Genomic DNA, 19,995 nt, shown 5'->3' with positions numbered 1-19,995 from the left:
CCAGGGTTGGGCAACTCCAGGCCTTGAGGGCCGGTCTCCTGCAACTTTTAGGTGCATCTCAACTTCAACACAGCTGAGTCAAATAATGAGGTCCTTAGCAGGACTCTGAATAACTTGACTGCACTTAGGAGGTGATTCAGCTGTTGGATTCAAGTGTGTTGGATCAGGGAGACATCTAAGAGTTGCAGGACACCGGCCCTCGAGGACCAGGATTGCCCACCCCTGTCCTAAACCATAAAAACAGCTCGACAGCAAAAAACACACCTGGAGATCATATAAAATGTCAACCAGACTTCAAACACTGAGAACACATTCATATATGTAGCTTTTCTTTTTCTGTTCATGTTTCAAATTTGCCTTTCTACCGTTTTGCAACAAGGCCTCGTATACTATGCAGTAGTGATTGTGCAGCATATTCTACATATTTCTGGTGCTCCTAAAGCTCCCTTTGGTTTGTGCTTTTCTGTAGCTGAAATATAGCACCCAAACATATAGAACAGGGCCCCGGTGACTGACAGTCTCTTTGTAATTTATCTAATCTGATCTCTTTATTACCTGATTTTGATTTACCTAATGCAATTTGAAGAAAACTTGTGCTACAAAGCAGTGCAAGTTTGCATTTCTATATGCATAGTACAAAACAGGTACTGCATTAAATTGCTCTAATGCGAAAAGCTATGGTACGCAACATTTGAATTCCAGAACAAACATTTATATTTTGAATTTCTTTTCCCGTATATTTTTTAATATTTTGTATCTACGCAGACACAAAGGTAGGAGCTTTGTAAGGAAACTTTAAAACAGTGAAATGAATGTGAAATCCCTGCATTCATTTCATGGTCAGTGTCACAATTTGGTGATTTGTCATCAAAGTCTGGCCTTAGTGAGTAAAGATATTAAAGTAGGTTTGTATTTCTGGTTTTAATATTGCAATATTCAAAGTCGAGTAACTAATGAAACTTCAGACTTTAAATCCAAATTATGGGTTGTGCACATTTACAGATACACACCAAGGAGCACCAGGCCGCTTAAGATAACAGCGAACGAGTTGGTGACCACAGTTACACGACGTTACATTCTTTACCATACACTACAGTACACTGTACATTAAGGCATGAGGTGTTGTTGATGCAAAACATCAACAGAAGAATCACTGAGAAATGCAATGCACCGAGGAATGAAATGCATGTCGATGAAAATGTGCAGTCACACTGTCAAGGCAAATTATATAAAATTATAGACCTTCCAGCAGTTAACCTACTAAATATAACCGAAAATGTTTACAACATCCAGAATTACCAAAAGTTCAGCTCTACATTGTTTCCAATCAAGAAACATGTGCTAAGATATGTTAGCATTAATAAAAATACAAAGAAACGTTTTAAATTTGCATTAGCTAACCTGAAAATTACATAAAGTTGCTACTTAGAGCGCCAACCTCACCTCTTATCTAACTCTTACATTTTAAAAGCTATCAAGTTTTCTGTTTTAACAATCTGTCTATGGTGTTTATTTATAAGGTCAGCAGTAAATAAAAGCAAGGTTTTATTACTAAGTAAATTATCTCTTTTTTTTGTTTTGTTTTTTTTATGGGGGTCTGAATGTACAGCGCCATGAAAAGTGTTCATACCTCTTTCACATTCCACCACATAGCAGGTACAAACATAACAGGGGCTGTTAAGTGTTAGGAAAAATGGCATATGCTTTTCAAAATTTGAATGCATTTATATCCTTCTCGTTACTCTAACGCCACACACATATATATATATATTTTTTTTTTTCCCCCCCAAAATCTGAAAATGGAAACAGTGTGGAACAAGTTCACATATATCAAGATATGGCTGACAAACAGAAAGGAGGGCATTAATCAAAGAAGCAGCAAAGAGACCAATGATGACTCCAAAGAAGCTGCAGAGATCAACAACTCAGGTGGAAGCATTTGTCAGCAGAACAACTATTATAAATGCATCTTACTAATCTAAGTTTTACAGACGAGATGCATTAATAAGGCCTGTAGGGGTCCTGTTTGCAGTTTGCCTCATCATGTAGGGACCTGAACCAGCATGTGGTAGAAGGGTCTCCAGTTCAATTTACATTGAATTTGAACTCCATGGCAATGCAGTGTGTTGTGTAAATCTAACACTGCACATAACCCTGAACACACCATCCCCATGGGATCATCTTCCATGATGACAACTCAACTTACAACAGCTGCAACAGCACAGTTAAGATCATAGCAAATTTTAAATGTTAGCAAGGCAAAAATTTGCAAGGCTTTGAGAGAAATAGCCTAAAAAAAACTTGCAGTTGTGCCTGCAGATAAAGGTGGTTCTACATGGTATTGAATAAGGGGAGAACACACAGACGCACACTTTTAAGAAATAGTCTGTTGTGAAGAATTTTGACAGTTTCTTCCCACCTCAAAGACACTGTCATGCTGCCTGTCGGATGAAATACCAATAAAATATCTTAAAGCCTGTCGCAACGTGACATGTGAAAAGGTGAAAGCGGTACAAAGACTTTTGCTAGATCCTTCACGTCCAGTCAGTCAAAAGAACAAACAATAGCATACAATATTAAAGAAAACTTTTTTTTTTTTAAATTGACACTATGTAAGCTAATGCTGCAATGAAAAGTCTGTTTTCGTACAACCAGAGCATGATTTCAGGATGTAACGTACATTTTCATGATATAATTCATATATGTGAATATCTACTTTACTTTGAAACTCTATTTTACATACAGTATAATCCATTGTTAAATTTACCTGCCTATATAATTTGCATGTACAGTAAAGTATGTAACAGATGTAGCTGGAAGTCAGCACAATAAGTATTCAGTTATTTCAAACATCATGTAAGTAGCTGCACAGTAACTAAAAACTATTTCCATAAGTCTATTTTCAGTTTTACTGAGTAATACAGTAAGATTTTGCTCACTGCCAGCAGTGCACAATATTGGTTAACAGCAGTACATTAGAGTTTATCTGATATTTAATACAATTTACAGTACTACCCATCCTCTCTGAGCACCATGCCTGCAAATCTGAAACATTCTGCAGCCCATCATACAATCAAGAGCAACAGTAGATGACAATCTTGAAAATGACATACAGCAAGGTGTGCAAAACAAATCCAGAAAGATGCTTTGATAGTCACAAACTGAATTGAGCGACCTTAAATGTCTTGGTTTTGTCTCCTCTGCAGCCTGTCTTGACATAGCATGATACAGTCTAATGCTGCTCAGCAGTATGCTGCCGCTGGAAGTTCATATGTTTCTCTCTGGAGTTCAGAAAGAGGTTGTGGTGATGTTGAAGGGCAGGGATTAGATCATCCAGTAGTAAGTTAACACGACGACTGACACCCACTGACTCTGCCATGTACAGATTTCAAATAACCAATCACCTTCAAAGGGGCAAATCTCTTAAAAACAAGTTCCCACCACAGACAATACAGTAACAATACAATCACTTCAGCTCTGATGATTAATACATTATCTGTTGCCTTTTAGGATGACAGCAGTCAAAATGACAGGACTATTTTATGGAGACATGTAGTTGAACATGTGTGCTATTAATCCACGTTGAGCAAAGCCATTTAGAATAGCAGTGGTGATAGCTGCATTCAGGGGCAATTGAAAGAACGGAGCAACTCGAACCAGGAAGCCTTTGTGTCAGATGACACTGTATCCATTCATGTGAACTTAAGCCCTTTTTGTGGCAAAAAGCCACAGACCAAAAGATCACCATATGTAGGTGGTACGTGTGTCAAGAGATACCAAGTTAAGCTGTGCAAGCTTATTGTACAAATTCTGCAAAGTTAAACAAACATACAAAAATAACAGGAATAGAAGTGTTTGTGTATGTGTTTTTTTTGTAGACATGATCGTCATAGAAACTTCCAAATTAATTACTGTAGTTTGCTCTTTCCAGACAAGCCGTACTTTTGTTATCTCCAGTTTGAAATCAGGATCAACATGCGATCTGACAGATTGTACAACCACTTGAGGGCAAAGTGTTTTATCTCTGAGACTTGAGTTACTGTTGAATTGCTGGTTGTCACAGCTGGTAAGCAGCACTTAGTTGTCAGCTCAGGTTATTGGTATTTATTTATAGCCGCAGGTTGAAAGTTCTGTGCCGACAAATTTGTATTTATTAAACTTAAAATTCTAATAAGGGCATATTTAGCAATCCACGAGATCTGATCTTCGCACTTGTTCCACTGTGCCATAAGTCAAGACGGTTTATACCACGGAGGTTTGTCTGAAATTGTAAGGAGTAATACTTTTAAATTTATTCACAACTCTGAGCTGACTTTGCAAACCTGGAGCGTATGCCCACAGAGGCAGGGGGATAAACAGTCTGCCTGAATGTTTGGAGTATACCAAGCTATCAGCGCTTGTCTTCTATTGTGTCCTTTACAATTTGCAAACATACAGATGGACTCCAGACTGGACCCCGCCCTTACCACCTGGTCAAATAATGGCAGATGATCCAGAGGGTGAGTTTGAGTTTGGGGAGGAAGGAAGGTTCCAGAAGAGCCACTTGCGTTTACATTGCCGTCTCTGGTACAGGTAATCCTCTTTTTCACGCTCTTTGCGTGCTCTTTGGTAGTGGTCGTCTTCCTTCAAGTACCAAACTGGTGGCCAGCGATGTTTCTCAAAGTAGTCTTGGTTCTCTGCATCAGAATACATTTTTATTAATAATTTACATTTTCAGTAGAGCGATTTTTTAAGAAGATGGTTTCAAGTTATCCTAAAAGTTGAAAAAATATTTAGTTTTAATGAAGGACTTTAGAAAATAAGATATTAATCTCAGCAGCTTCATTCTTTGCAGTCATTTGTGCCAGAATCCAAGTTAAGAATGAGAAAAACAATGACAACAGCAGAATCTTAGCACAGTCTAAATGTGGCACCTGTGGACTTTGCCTTCATTTCACGTGGAAACTTGCGGCAGACACTGTTGTAGTTGGTGCAGATGTGGTGCAAGCACCATCCAGTCAGCTGCTGGGCTCCGTGGAACTGTCAACATTCAAAGTCAGATTGTTATTTTAGTGCAGCGTCAGATGTTCTAGCTAAAAACTGTGAGATTTTTGACCTCTGATTAGGATAAATATCCTCAATTTTGAAAATACACTTGAATGTTGCAACATATTTCTCCATATGGTGCTATAGATAATCTGAACTGCTTCTTGAAAGACTTTCAGTAGTTAATTAAATTTTGTATCCATTTTTGCATGAAACTGATGTAAAGTAAATGCTTTTTTTCTTGGTAGTAGTTTCTTGAGCACACCTGGGCCATATCCAAGTATATCAGCACATCGCCATCGATATCCGTCCCCATCATCGCCGACTCCGTCAAAACTGTTACTGTGTAGAGTTCTGAAAAGAAACACGCTTCAGAGTCTGAGACCAATTAAAAAGCATGCAGCTTTATTTCTGATACGATCCAGTGCAGGGAAATAAGCAACAGCAAATGCGATACCTGTGAGAGCGACCAGGTGGGGCAGGCAAAGACGGTTGGCAAGAACAATGAGCTCCATTGCATCCAAGTCCGACCGAGAGCAGAATCTGCCCATGTAGAGATACTCCAGCACGGCTCGCATGCAGCTCCGGGTCGTGTTGGGAAGCAGCACCTTACAAATAGAAAGACGGGGCGGGGAGTTACTTACGAGCTCAGATTTTCTGCCGATTTGTAAATTCCAGAAGCTCATCTGCTATGAGAGGACTTATTTCTCCTAATATCTCTATAGACAGAATGTCTATAGAGATTCTGTCTCTTCTAAACGGACTAAGAGTGAGAAACAGGCTTTTTCTCACTCTATGCAGAAATCTAACTGGCCCTTTCAAGGAGTAATGCTTAAAGAAATAGGAGCTAAGATAATGGTTCACACAGGAAATGGCGACAGATGATGCAATAATGCAGAAAAAAGAAAAATAACACAATGCAATATGCAAAGCTTTTTCAGTTTAGCCTCAAAAATAAATGTCTATATGCTTAAGGATAATAAAGGATCCCTAGAAAATATATGAAAAGACTGATTTCCATTTTAGTAATTAAGCTGGAAAAAATGCAACTTTTTTATGTTATAGATTGGACAAACATTGTTCATACCATTTTTAGAAGGCTTTATATAATTTTTGACATGCCATTATTATTGTATTCTCAAAACAGACACTCCTTTTACTTTGATTTATTATCATTTGAGATGCATATCTGGTTTTCCATCAGATACAAACTTCTAGGTAAATAAATAAATAAATAAATAAATAAATAAATAAATAAATAAATAAATGAATAAATGAATAAATAAATAAATATTGATGTAAATCTAAATCTTCCACAAGTATGAATAATTTTGGGTTTAACTATGTAATGTATTTACCTGCAGCAGCAGTGACACAAGCAAAAATGAGAAGTATCCCATTAATTAAACTGTCTTAAAGCTGATTATTGGTCAGTGCATCTAAAAATAGATTTAAGAAATATAATCTTTGTTTTGAGAAGTTTTTCCTTCTTCTTTTAGTAAATCACTATACTTTGGAGTGAAAACACACACTGTATCTCCCACACAGATTTACAGTATGTCTGGATCACAAAGCCAGTTTAATAGTATTAAACCAGAGTTAGAGTCCCCTAATTGAATTATCCCTCAGCTCCCCAGTGGAGTGCTGCTAAAGTCAGCCTGCCGTGCCTTACAAAAGTATGTAGATCCTTTAAACTTTTTGCCATCTTACAAAAAGTTTAAAGGCATTAAAAACTTAATGTATTTTACTGGAACTTTAATATACACAATATACAATTGTGTACAATAAGTCGAAAGAAAATTACATGATTTGAAACTTCACTTCCAATTAAAATTCTGAGTTTTGTGGATTTCATATCCACCCCCACTAAGTCAATAACTTGTTCTTGTTTGGAAGATAGCTCAAGTTAGGCAGACTGGAAAGCACCTATGAAAAGCAGGTGCTCTAGACTTTGATTAGACCATTTTAACACATGAATGTACTCTCATCTGTTGTGGAAGACTCTTTGTTTACTGTTGTTGTCCTCCAACCAGACCAGAACAAAGACTGCTGCAAGCTTTCAGAAACTTCATTCCAGGATAGCCTCATATTTAGTCTCATCTTTCTTGGTTGGTGATGTTTAATGTTAGCTGTTATGACACATCGTCTTTTGTAAGCTAAATTTTAGTCTCATCAAACCCCCTTCTTCCACATGTTTGCTGTGTCATCTGCAACGTTGGCATCACACTATTAACAGGGTTTCTTATCTCTTTCTGTCAACACTGGTTTTCTTCTTCCCACTTTCCTATTAATGTCATTAATGGACTTCACAACTAATAATTGCTCTCAAATAATGCTCTTCTTTCCCAACTTGTCCATTTTTAACTCTTTAGATTATGGATTGGGTACTGTTCTAAAAAGTGCTGAGATATTTTTTTATAACTTAAACCATCTTTGAACTTCTTCACAACTTTCTTCCTGACTTATCTTGGTTTTCATGTTTGTTTACTAAGGCTTTCTTAACAGAAATCTGACAATCTGGACTCCACAAGAGCAGAGCAATTTATTTGAACGGTAAAAACAATGATTTCATTTTGTCTTAACAGAAAAGTGTTTACTAGCTTTAAAGAACATCTGATATGCAGTCTATCCTTGGCTCACCTCTTTGGTGCAGCTCTCAACGAAAGGTCCACCAAACATAGCTGCCATCCAGTCACAACTAGAGATGAGCAAAGGCTTGTGGGCCATGATCGTCCCATCGTCGAGCTTGAATACCACATCTGCAGCATCAATAGGGAAACACTGGTAAGCCCTTAGTCATAACTGTGTCAAATGCAGTGAGGAAGCAAATATAACAAAGTTCTCTCACCAGAAAAGGTGCCTTTAGCCAAGCACTCTTTTACTCTGTTTGTGCGGCGTACATGGAAGGCTTTGGTGATTTCCTGGTTCATGAAGGCTTCGTTGTTAAGTATGTTCGCCACCATCATCCGCAGATCAAAGACCTCCAGCAGCTCAGCGATGTGCGCAATCTGCATGAGTTCCTTCTCATTCTCGTCCAGCTGACCGGTGTACAGGTAGCGAAGCACTGCTCGAAAAGGTCCGAGCTGGATGGACAGGTCCATGTGGACGACGGTCATGAATCTGGGGGTGTACGTCACAGGGTCGTCCACCAGCTCCTCCTGAATGCTGACGAAGGCTCGACTCCATGAGGAGAGCAGCCTGCCGCGCCGGGCGCCCTCAGAGTCCTTCAAGGTGCCGTCGCTCGTGCACGCCCGTAGGTTGGCCCTGTCTCCGTCGTCGTTGCTCTCGCAAACATCGAAGCTAGCAGCACGCATCAGCAGCTCTCTGCCAGAGAGGGGGCCACGCGGAGGCCGTTCAGTCTCCTCATTTTGCGTGTCCATACTGAAGAGGTCATAAAACTTTGAGGAGGATGTTGCCAAGTATATCTTGTGTGCAAAGATTTTCTGTCGCTCCTGTAGGACCAGGATGACATCAGCACAGTGCGGGTCCTCCAGCAGGCTGGCCGGGTGCTCTTCTGTGGTGGAGGGGGGAGGTGGCACAGTGATGATAGGCGGGGGAGGCTTCGGGGGGAGGAAGGGCGCTTGGAGTAGAGGCCGCTGGACATTTCTGAGGTGAGATTTCCAAAACTGCAGATGGCGGCGAGAGATGAGAGCAGCTCGGATGGCGTTGTCAAAGACGTCCTTGACACCAAACTGAGCAACGACACTGGTTTCATAATACGGGACGCCCAGCTCTTTGGCTACCTCCCTTCCTCTCTCTGGTGGAAGAATCTCGTTGGATTTTATAGGTCTGAAAATGAGGAGAAAAAGACCATTGGAGAGGAGGGAAACCAAAATCGGATTTATTTACTGATAAAACAAACAAAAAAAGACTGTTTTTCCTCACTATCTGACATTAAACTTTTCCTGTTTTAGGTAAATTAGCATTACATGGATAATTTCTGTTTTGTTTAATTGTCAGAATAAAAAGACGGTTTCTTTTTTATTACTTTGCTATTCAAATTCAGAAGCAGGAATTGCAGTTTACACATTTTGAGCACACGTTTTGAGCATTTTTCCACAAACTCCCAACAATAGTTTGCCATAAGGTTAGATGACTTTTTATGCAGTATATGCACATATCTGGTTTCATTTGTATCTCTTTGATAGGAAAAGCTTGCATTCAAAGAAACATTGTAACATTAAGTCTCAGTACCTGGCCAAAGGCCTCCGTGCCCTGTTGACTGCCTCCAGATCTGCATAGCGCAGGTCCAGCTGGCACCCTACCAAGATGACAGGAGCGCGGGGACAGAAGTGCTTGATCTCAGGGTACCACATGGTCTTTACATGGTACAGAGAGTTGGGGTTGGCGATGGAGAAGCACAGCACCACAACATCAGACCTGAACATGCCACAATTATTTTGGTTAGTTGTGATGGATGAGTCCCACCAACATCGCCTTTAGCAGTTCCTCACCTGCCGTATGCAAAACGCCGGTCCTTGTGATGATCTCCAAAAGTATCCCATAGCCGGAGAGACACACTCACATCATCCACTACATCTCTGGAGCGCTCCAACACCTGAGCAGCAACAAAGCATGAATGTTCATACATTTTTGGAAATTAGACAAAGCACAACAGGCACTTACGATGTGCTATTTTGCAACAATGTTTATCATTCCTACTTACCTCTTGGCATACTCTGTACTGATCGATTGCCCAAACTGTGGGCACATGCGTAGCGAGTAACTGGTACTGAGTGAGTGTGGCATTGCAGGCCCGGGCGCAGATAAGGCGGGTCTTTCCAACTGCATTGTCTCCCACCACCACACACTTGATAGTTTCAACGTTTGGCCTCTCATAGTCCATATCAGTATCTGTCAACTGGGACCTGAGGAAATTACAAAACCGTAAACAAAACACTGCTTTCAGATCCAGAAGTCTATGGCATCCTGCATGGTATAGGAGCTCTCACTCTGTTTTTCATCTGCACTGCTCAGTCAGCCTGCAGAGCTATCAATGAACGGTCTCGTGACTTCCCTGTGCTCATTCACAAGTTTCCCGTCACTGATTCTTAAAGTGACCGGCAGACAAACAGAGAGGACGCTTTGTTTATCCCGGTCTTTAAAAGCAACACACAGCGAAACTTTTGCTGGAAAGCATAAACAATCTCTCTCTTTTTTAGCTCTCTACAAATTCCATGACTATTGGAAAATATTGAAAATGTAAATCCATCGAGGAAATAGTGATGCCATTTTAATGTCAGTTCTGTCATAGCAAAACGTCCAGCTTTATAAGAAATATCCTCTGTCCAAATTCACTAGATTTAGAATGTCACAGAGAAGCGTCAGCTCCTTTAGATGCATCCTTGCTCTAATGCATCTGGATCAAATGGAACAATTACTTTCCCAGCCAGGCTTTCCGACTCATTTATCTATTTCAGACAAGATGAAACTTTCAAAATCTGCAAGACACCGGCCCCCAACGGTAAAGGGGTTCCTTGGTTTAAACGTTAAATCTCAGAATAATTTTTTTTGCCAAACTGTGAGAATTAGCAGCCAAAGGTCATCAATATTTAATATATCACACTGCCATTTTCTGAATGAAGTGAGTCCCCCCTCATACTACCTCAGCTGCCTAGACTCCGGGTCAGGAGTAATCCTCTTCTTCAAGCATCTTGGGTCTTTGGGCTGACTCTTGGTCATTCCAAAGACTGATTCCTGGCATTTATTTATTTTAGCAAAAACTGAAAATTTCTTATGCATGCAATGCCCCACTTCCAGTATTAAAAGGAAGGCTGCTTTCTTGCTATTTAAGTCACTAGCTCGTTTCATTCATAAAACAGGCTCCCTATGAGCAACACAAGCTGCAGCCCTGCTTGACTCAAATGTATTAACACACAGACACATAACAATTTGACCTTAAGGTGGGCCTCTGTGAAGATCCACCGCCTGAAATATTGCTCTACAACATGCCCTTCCTGCAATAGCAAACACTACACTGCGCAACTCTCAAATTAATTAATCATTTTTATAAGGTCGGATATTACACATAATTCACAATGCAAATAGTCTCTCGGTTCGCATCCTCCGCCACCAGATATTAGGAGAATAAAGTAGTTGATTTCCTACCATGAGGAGCGGACTGTCCCTCCACCACCGAGACAAACTAGTCATGAGGCTTTGCTGCATTACACGTTATGTAACGCCCCGTCACTGACTCCTGAGCCTGTTTATCCGGCTCCGTGCGACTCCAGCGCAAAACCAATGATAAAGGATTAAAACCAGTTTGATTCCGCTGCCATACCAAATGCCGTACGAGCCCTCCTTACCGCAACAAAAGGAAGTGCTGCATTAGGTTGGTCGATGAGCGAGTCGGAAAGCGGGGCTCCATCGGATGCGGCTCGCACCTGACGGCTGCTCGTGTTCTGCTTCATCTTCGGGGCAAGGTGATCCGACCGAGGCTTGGAAAATAGCCGACCGAGCGCTGACGTTTAGGTGAAAAGCCCCTCTGGATCAGTGCATATAAAGGCGACCGCAGTGCAAGGAGCCCGACCGCTGCTCTGAAATGTGCCGCTGCTTGCAGAGCTGCAGCTCTGACCGTCATGGAGCCAACTTGCACTTACTGTAAGGCCTCCGTAGCTAATAATAGGCAGGCGCACAGAGGGACGAAAAAAAAAAAGAGGGGATCATTACAAAACACTGATCCACTTTAAAGTCGCACAAATCTAATTTTTCTGTCCTGAAGCAGCCCGGATAGAGTCGGTACACTGTGAACCCTAAATCAGATACAGGGCAATAGTGTAAGAACGCATAACACTTGCAAGGCTGTCTTTAGCAAAGAAAACAAACATGCATGTCCAAACAAACATGCATGTCTAAACAAACATGCATGTCCAAAGATGCATGCAAGATACGAGCAGAGACGTTTTTTTTTTTTAATATATAAGGGCTATATGGGCGTTTGCCCAGGGCTGCATTAGAAGAGGTGCGCCAGAACAAACTGGTTAATTCTCTGAAAAATGTTTCTATTGGGGTTCCATTTGAAAAGTGACACTGTATGAAAAAATAAGAGCAATATTCTGGTTTATTTGGGTGTTCTTATTTCAAAGTAATAATTTCACATTTGCCACAGTTCCAAACTAAATAGTTAATTCACAAACTATTATTTAGCTTAGAAGCTAAATATTTAGCTTGGAAATTAAGCATTTGGTTAGGAAACTAAATATTTATTTCCCAAACTAAACATTTAATGTACAAACTAAAAAATTTTACTTTTATTTTGGATCTGCAGACCCAGTGGCAGGGCCCATTACACATTACAACAGGGACATGTCCACCCCACATTTTTCAGCTGTTACAACTATTTAATTCATTTTTTAACAAACTGTAAGGTATATTTTCTGAGCCATTTTTAAACGCACAATGAGTGTACATTCTAACATTTGGCTTTAAGGGCTCAACATACGGGAAGTCTCTCCGTCTCCATTCAACAAATGCTTACCCTCCTCCAGCCAAGCGACGGGCGAAATTTGTGAGTGCAAAATTTCGAGCTTTTACACGTAGACGTCCATACGAGGGCGAGTGAAGCTGAGAATATGTCCAACTTTTGTCGCTGCTGGTGTGTTGGCGTCTCTGGGTCTCTGTGACTCGTTCTATCTTATGTCTGCCTCTGGTCCTGGGTGCTGAGTGTGTTTCTCTCCACACACTATTAAACAGTCTTATCAAGAAAACTTATATACACAAGCCCACTGACACACATACATTGTGTTTCTCTATCTTTAGGACTTTATATTGACTTGCATTCCTTTCTACAGCCTGACCCTGACTCTTACCCAGGGCTGCTGCTAACCTAACCATTAGCAATACATATCTGACCTTAAACCACGCGTAAACTCAATTCACACCCCTAACCCAAAAAAGACACTTCTTCTAGTGAGAAGCAGGCTTTGGTCCCCATGAGGACCAATCAGTCGCCACAGTGTTGCATGTACAAGGAAAATTGTCCTTACAATGCACCACACAAACACATATACACTCACACGTATTGAGATCCAGGTGTTGTCAGATACACCATAATAATCTTGTATTGTCTTATGTTGTAGTTGTTACTGATATACATATGTTGTTTGTGGTTTCATTTTGTCTCTTTCTGCAGGTATAGAAGCAGACTTCTAGGTTGTTGTCTCATATTCTTTCCATCCCTCTTTCCTTTTAAAAATATTTCCCCACATATCTCCCTTTCTTTCTCATCTCCATCTCCATTACATTACATTTGAAAAAAGGATATACAAGAATTATACAAGAATACTAATCACTTCAAATTCAGCTTAAGTCAGTTCAGATATATAATCAGTTTTACATCCAATTACAGTCCCCTTCAGAACTAATGATAATATGATACCATCAAATTCAGCTTTTCATACTCTAATAAGAGACTAAAGTTGTTAACTCAATAATTTTGACCTTTTAATCACGTCACACATGTTTAAGTCTCACACTGTTTTAGATTGTAGTTTTTTACTTATTATGATAAGAACTGTCACAATAAGCATAAAAAGAGATGGTGAAGTCACACTAAATTATGTAAAAATGATTTTTACTACCTGAAAGGCACATAAACCAAACAATAAACAGCAGATGTAAAATTGACATTTAGTGAATTACTAAAGTTAGATCTGCACTTTACTTAATGTAGCTTTGCTTTCATTTCCAGAATCCAAGCCTATGAATATGTTGGAGAAATAAAAATAACATAAACATAAATAGAAAACTAACTTACCACTCACAGGTACTGCCTGCCATTGTTGACAGAGTTGAGAGAAGCCTAACCAATTGATCTTTCTCAGCAAAGAGAGTTTGAAAGGCAAAGGATATTTTCTTCAGCATCTGTTTGTGCTCCGTTCAGGTTGCAATGACTGACTGAAGTCTGGCGTTTACACATCTTAATCTTGTTCCAGCACCAAGTACAGCATTTTACAGTTGACCTTTATACCTGGGCATTCACAACATGTTCCTGTGAGAGCAGATTTATTTTGAGTTAAGAAATGCTTCAACGTTAAGCCGATTTCAACAAGGATCAGTTGATAAACCCTCAACAGATCAATATTTTAACACAACATTTCAACATTTTTATATGTTGTGACATTATTTCAGCCCGTTCAAAAATTCCTGGAGCACAAAACAGTACTAATGGTTAACTTTTTTTTTTTTTAATTATTATTTTTTATAAATTTTTTAGATGAAGTGCTAAAAGTCCTGCGGTGGTCCATTTATTCCACTAGGTGGGGCTGCAACTCAACATTTCTTCTTTCTTCTCTCACGATGATAATAGAGAGCAAAATGTAGGTGATCTAATATCTACTTATGATGCATGTCACGTTAAAATCGTTTTTTATATAAATTTCAAAAAATAAATATAACAAAAGAAGAAAGAGGAGAGGGTTAAATTTGCCAACAAGCCAAAAAGAAAAGAGAAAGAAATGGGTGGGGCTAAAAAAGTTTAGGAGAAAAAATCCAAAAAGGCTAGAGTAGGATGGTTCGGAGCCAAGTGAACCAAGTTTACTGATGTTTTCCTTGCTGGAGTGTCAGTGACGACACTTGGACAAATCAGCAGGACTGCAACAAATTAGCAAGCGCTGCCTGCATGGCTCTATCAGTCTAGCTCAGACTTGGCATGTAATTTGTTTGTGCTTTTGGATGTATTCAGGGCACATCAAGGCAGCCTATCAGCAATGTTGTACTGTTGGTTCACTAATGATTAATCTACTTGATCAATTAAAATAAATCCACAGGCTAATCAAAAAGAGACACACTTTTCGCTATTGTGTTTTTTGTTAATTAATTTTGGCTTTGATTTTATAATAAACCTCTGCCTAATAAACAAAGGTTTTAATTAACAAGTTTAGTTCTAAAATGTTATTTTAATTTTATCAATAAACACACACACACACACACACACACACACACACACGTGTATGCACACACACGCGCGCGCGCACACACACACACACACACACAGTAGCTTTGGCTGTTGAAAAAACACAGTGATTTATACTTTTGTTTTAAAATATGTTTCCACTCTCATCCGTTGTGCAGACACTTAAAACTACTTTCTGAACAGATAAAGTAAATTAACTATACACTTCTGGGAAGGCCTTGGCAATCAATCACTTAAAAATTATAAACTGTACATAAAAGCCATATTCATGTCAGAAAACCAATACATTAAAGTAGAACAGATTTACGATAAGAAAAACTGATAAAAAGATCCACTCTGAACTGTAACAGCAGCTTGTTAATGACTCCAAAAAGTCAGTGGTTTCTCTGGCTAAAGAGTGTCTATCTACTCATGGAGGTGTGTGTATTATTGAAGCTGCGTGTATAACAACGCCCATGTTTGGATTAGAAAAAATCAGCAAGAAGTTCAAAGTTGGGAGCCCAGTGCTAATCGTTTAGGTTTAATGTGCTATATAAATATTGCACCCTGTAAAAAGAGTGACGCAAATGTCTTAACTGCCCAACGTTGTTCTGATATTCATGCCAATGGTGAGGAAATGCAGACTTTTGCTTAAGTCTTATTTAATACATTTGATACACAATTCTCTCTGAATAGTTCTTGGAATTCTGTTCTTTTTGATACTTAGTCATTTATCTGTTGTGCTGAGGAAGCACTGCTGATAAGAACTGCTCTAAGTGTGATTAATGGACTCTTGATAACTTTTTTTTATAAACTTTAAAATGAGCATAAAGGTATTATTTCTTATTCTTTCTTTAAACCCTTATCTAATGAACTCACCTTTGCAAATTAGTGGTTTTGAATTCCAAAATAATCACCTTCTGAAGCATTTAATCTGCCACATCATTATTGTTATTATCATTATTATGATCGATCTTGCGGTTAACTTCTCAGCTTTGGATGTTTAAGGAGCAGCAGGACGGCTGATAAGAGTTTTACTAAATGATTCACAAAATGAAGACAGCTATTGATTTGCTACGCTTTACTTGGAATTGTGCAACAGTAAATGTCAGGGGTAACTGTTGTGTAAGCATTAATCGTTCATGACACAAGCTTGTGTCAGAGTCCAGTCCAGTCAGGTTGGAGTCTCCTGCACCATTCAGACAGTCAGAGGCTCATTCCTGTCTTATCTTCTCTATGGCTTCAGCTGAGTCAGAGCGTGGAGCTCCTTTTTCGCTGGACTCCTACTATGTTTCAGAAGAACTGGGCTTTGTGCTTCCAGACCCGCTGGTAGGTGGAATAACTTTTATGCTGCATGCTGTTTAATTGTTATCCAGACAGTCTCAAGGAAATGCGAGATCTTAATGACTGCTTACAAGCCCTGTTCAGGAAAAAACTTTAAAATATAAGCTTTCATTCTTACTGATTTATTTTTATGCACATAAACAAAAAAGCGGTGCTTATATTTTTATGTGTTAGAAGACTGTGATGTGGAACAAGTATTAAATGAAACTGACTTATATGGAGAAGTTGAAGTTGATCTTGGTCATGTTTATTTTATTTTTGTTGAATGGACCTTTCTTCCAAGGTGCAAACCACGTGTGTTCAATGTTCTCACGTTCTTCACTTTGTGCTTGCGGCACATCAGCATTTAACATCAGCTTTAAGATAAATATGTCAAAGTTTTTATATTTTATCAGTGTGTGTTTTCTTTTTTTTTTTTCTTTTTTTTTTTACCATTTTAATTGGTATTTATTTGTATTTGTTCCAATTATAAATTTTCCTGTTTGCAGGAAAACCTTCCCCCTTATTACCAGCCATGGGTGGAAATTGCCCTGCGTGTGCCAGAGCTTGTGCACAGTCATGACCTGCGCTCCCATGTCAACAAGGTAAAAGATGACAATAAAGCCACCAATAAAGTGGCAATAAAGCCAACAATTGCTCAGGGTTGTTCTGCTTCTCCAGATGCCTCTGCTGAGCACCGACTTTCTCCAAAGCCACAGAGAGTTAAGGCTTGCCCACCTGGTCCTTGGCATGGTAACCATGGGCTACGTGTGGCAAGAAGGTGAAAACGATACAGTGGAGGTGATGCAGTTCGGCTTTTCCCTGTTTCATTTCGCTTCACTTCTGCAGTTGGTTGGTGTGTGAGGTTATTCTTTTCAATAATCTCCTTTAAAGATGCTGCCAAGAAACCTCGCTGTTCCTTACTGGGAGGTGTCACTGCGCTTAGGACTTCCATCAATTCTCACCCATGCAGATGCAGCGTTAGCTAACTGGAGGAAGAAAGATCCAGAGGGGTAAGGGAAGACATTTCCCGCAGATATTTTTAATTACATTCCACACAAATTAATAAAACATAAAAAAAATAAAATAAAATCCTCCTTTTTGTTTCTTTCACATGCAAGACCTTTTGACATGGAGTGAGTATTTCTCCTTTGAAATTTCCTCTACTGATGCCCCACAGTAATATTTCCATTTACACATTTCTTTGCTTCTTTGTATTAAAAACAGCAACCTGGAGGTGCTGGTCAGACTCCCAGGTGGTGACAGTGTCAAAGGTTTCTTCTTGGTCACTCTGCTGGTGGAGCTTGCAGGAGTTTCTGCAATAAGGGTGAAGATGACTCACAAATGCCTTGCTTCCAATAACACGTGAAAAATACTGTCGTAACTGATCGACTGACTGGGAGACTGAAAAAAATCACCACTGAGCATCATTTGAAAGCCATGAAGTTTCAGACAAAAGCTGTTGTGCAACTGTATTACAGAGCATTCCCACAGTCATCAATGGTGTCAGGTGCAGCGACTCAGAGGCTGTGACCAAAGCACTGGAGAACATTGGCCAGTCCATACAGGACATGAATGATGCACTTAAACTAATGCACGGTGAGAATTACATGTACAGTGAATGAAAAAGATGAAAGTTGGCCACACACATAAATAGCTTGATGAATGTTGTTTCCCCCGCAGTGTATGTGGACCCGTCAGTCTTTTACGGCGTTATGAGGATCTTCCTGTCTGGGTACAGAAGTCTGTTTGAATTTTACTACGCACGGTTGCTCTCTGAAAACTTCTTAGAAATTTCAGACATGCTTTTTGATGCTTTACAAACAGGTCAATATCCCTCGAAGTTTGTCATATTGTCTCATATTAAATCCCCAAAACACACATTGAAGTTTTTTGGGGGATTTTCTGTGCTACGTTGGTAGATATTAGTTTGAAGCAAAAGGAAAATGATAGGCCTACATGTTTTTCATCTTCCACTGAAATTAGAGCTCAAAGTCTTTGTGCGTTGCACATTAGGAGACTAAAACTTTTGCCGGTGTGATTTTACAAAATAGCTCAAGTTCAGTCAGATTACATGGTCACACATATTCAGTTAAATTTTGGTCTCGACTTTGACTGGGCCACTCTAACACATGAATAAGTTTTGATCTTGAAGAACCACATTGTAACTTTGTATGTTCGTTTTCATAGCGTGCATGACATCTTTTTATGATTTCTACTCATAAAATGTATGGAAAACAATTCATATTTATCTTTCTATGACACCCTTATCTGCTACTCTGCGCTTGTTGGTCACGTTGAATCCTATTGAAATAAATCAAGATTTGTGTTTGTAACCTGAGAAAATGTTAAAAGCTTTAACAAGTAGGAACACGTTTGCAAGGCGTTGTAAATGATAAATCTGTCTGTACGTCCTCAGGTGGAAGGACAACCCATGTATGCCGAAGGGCCTTGTTTATGAAGGCGTCCAGACAGAACCAGTAAAGTTTTCTGGAGGAAGCGCTGCACAAAGTAGTCTGCTGCATTGCTTTGATGAACTACTAGGAGTCAAACATGAAGAAAAAAGTCGTAAGATAACTCAACCAATTATAAAACGACGATATAAGTTTAGAAATAACAATACGCTGTGTTGCTCTTGTCTTTTTAATCAGGTGCCTTTCTGACACGCATGAGGAACTACATGCCACCTGCCCACCGGAAACTGATCGAAGACATCTCTTTGCAGCCATCCCTGAGGGGTTTTGTGCAGCAGCAGGCCAACCAGGGCCTTAGCAAGGCATTTGATGACTGTGTGTCAAAACTGTTGGCCTTGCGCAGCTACCACATCAATGTTGTGAGCCGCTTTATCACTGTGCCTGCTGCCAAAGCTCGGCAGCTACGCAAAAACAGCCACGAGTCAGAGGGGGAGATGGTCAGCAGAGCCCCCACGTCGCTGGAGGAGAGGGGCACCGGTGGGTCTGGCATCATGACCTTCCTGAAAACTGTGAGGGACAAAACAAAAGACGTCCTTTTGCACGAGGCAAGTAAATAAACTGTTCACGAGAATTGTCATCAATGAGGATATAAATAAAGTCAACTCTGCTGTAGGAACACAATTTTATATGCTAATAAAATTGTCACGTTTGTCAAAATAAGAGTGAGTCATCTCAGTTGCATTTCCTACAGTCAACATTGTTTACCTTGTTAACAATCCCTAATCTGTAAAGCATGTGGGAAACCAATTACTCAGTCCAAACCCTAATTCAAACCATCTCTATTGCTTGCTATTTAATTAAACCACTAAGTCCATCTTTATTTTGCCCTGGAGTGGCAGAGGAATGCTCCAGACCCATTTGTCTACAGCACATTAAGCCATTAGATGACAGAATGTCATTTATTTTGATTAAGATGGGCTGTGCAACTCCGCTCAAATGTACTTAAAAAATAGCTAAGACAATTGCAGCCAGCACGCACACATAACCTTCCTGAAGTTTGGTGGTTAAGAGAGCATTGTTAAAAGTAAGTCAGTGTGGAAAAATCCTTAAGAAAAGATTATGAGCTTTGGTAATATTTAGTCTGTTAATTACCTTAACCAACATTGCTGATCTCTCTCACAGAGAAAATGTTGCATTTTCAATAGAACCTTAATGGTTTTTTCCAAAGTGTCTAAAGTTTTGTGGTTACATAGAAGTGGATTTGGTGGTTTGATTTGGATTATAATCCTTCTGCAAAACCTAAGTGCAATTGAGAATATGGTCATGAACTCTTGACCA

The 19,995-nt window shown here is 39.6% G+C and overlaps 2 protein-coding genes across 3 annotated transcripts; one reads left to right on the top strand and one right to left on the bottom strand.

Moving 5' to 3' along the window:
- Positions 1 to 2,975: 2,975 nt before the first annotated feature.
- On the bottom strand, positions 2,976 to 11,757 carry rhobtb2a (Rho related BTB domain containing 2a). 2 transcript variants are annotated; one of them, XM_007563302.2, is made up of 10 exons: positions 11,334 to 11,757; positions 9,692 to 9,893; positions 9,480 to 9,583; positions 9,220 to 9,405; positions 7,874 to 8,814; positions 7,666 to 7,784; positions 5,483 to 5,633; positions 5,291 to 5,379; positions 4,914 to 5,019; positions 2,976 to 4,676 (listed from the first exon to the last, which is right to left on the bottom strand). In XM_007563302.2, the coding sequence occupies exons 1-10, from the start codon at positions 11,393 to 11,395 to the stop codon at positions 4,474 to 4,476; spliced, it is 2,163 nt and encodes a 720-aa protein (XP_007563364.1). In that variant the 5' UTR covers positions 11,396 to 11,757; the 3' UTR covers positions 2,976 to 4,473. The 2 variants fall into 2 exon arrangements, with proteins under 2 accessions (XP_007563364.1, XP_007563372.1); XM_007563310.2 differs by lacking the exon at positions 11,334 to 11,757 and adding an exon at positions 11,134 to 11,326.
- A 4,079-nt stretch (positions 11,758 to 15,836) lies between these two features.
- ido1 (indoleamine 2,3-dioxygenase 1) lies at positions 15,837 to 19,767 on the top strand. The gene is made up of 10 exons (XM_007563282.2): positions 15,837 to 16,249; positions 16,753 to 16,848; positions 16,925 to 17,044; positions 17,138 to 17,256; positions 17,365 to 17,379; positions 17,471 to 17,570; positions 17,725 to 17,842; positions 17,927 to 17,978; positions 18,663 to 18,811; positions 18,895 to 19,767. The coding sequence occupies exons 1-10, from the start codon at positions 16,157 to 16,159 to the stop codon at positions 19,272 to 19,274; spliced, it is 1,242 nt and encodes a 413-aa protein (XP_007563344.1). The 5' UTR covers positions 15,837 to 16,156; the 3' UTR covers positions 19,275 to 19,767.
- The last annotated feature ends 228 nt before the right edge of the window (positions 19,768 to 19,995 follow it).

Source organism: Poecilia formosa, unplaced genomic scaffold (genome assembly GCF_000485575.1).
Source record: "Poecilia formosa unplaced genomic scaffold, Poecilia_formosa-5.1.2 Scaffold5, whole genome shotgun sequence".
NCBI classification, from domain to species: domain Eukaryota; kingdom Metazoa; phylum Chordata; class Actinopteri; order Cyprinodontiformes; family Poeciliidae; genus Poecilia; species Poecilia formosa.
Note: the sequence above shows the minus strand (reverse complement) of the source record. Positions and strands in the feature narration are given on the sequence as shown.

Coding starts and splice junctions, on each gene's coding strand:
- rhobtb2a (XM_007563302.2), bottom strand. CDS start 11,395: ATGGAGCCCCGCTTTCCGACTCGCTCATCGACCAACCTAATGCAGCAC. Junction 7,785..7,873: donor GGCTAAAGGCACCTTTTCTG/GTGAGAGAACTT, acceptor TTGATGCTGCAG/ATGTGGTATTCAAGCTCGAC. Junction 5,380..5,482: donor CCACCTGGTCGCTCTCACAG/GTATCGCATTTG, acceptor GTTTCTTTTCAG/AACTCTACACAGTAACAGTT.
- ido1 (XM_007563282.2), top strand. CDS start 16,157: ATGGCTTCAGCTGAGTCAGAGCGTGGAGCTCCTTTTTCGCTGGACTCC. Junction 17,571..17,724: donor CAGGAGTTTCTGCAATAAGG/GTGAAGATGACT, acceptor ACTGTATTACAG/AGCATTCCCACAGTCATCAA. Junction 17,979..18,662: donor ATGAGGATCTTCCTGTCTGG/GTACAGAAGTCT, acceptor GTACGTCCTCAG/GTGGAAGGACAACCCATGTA.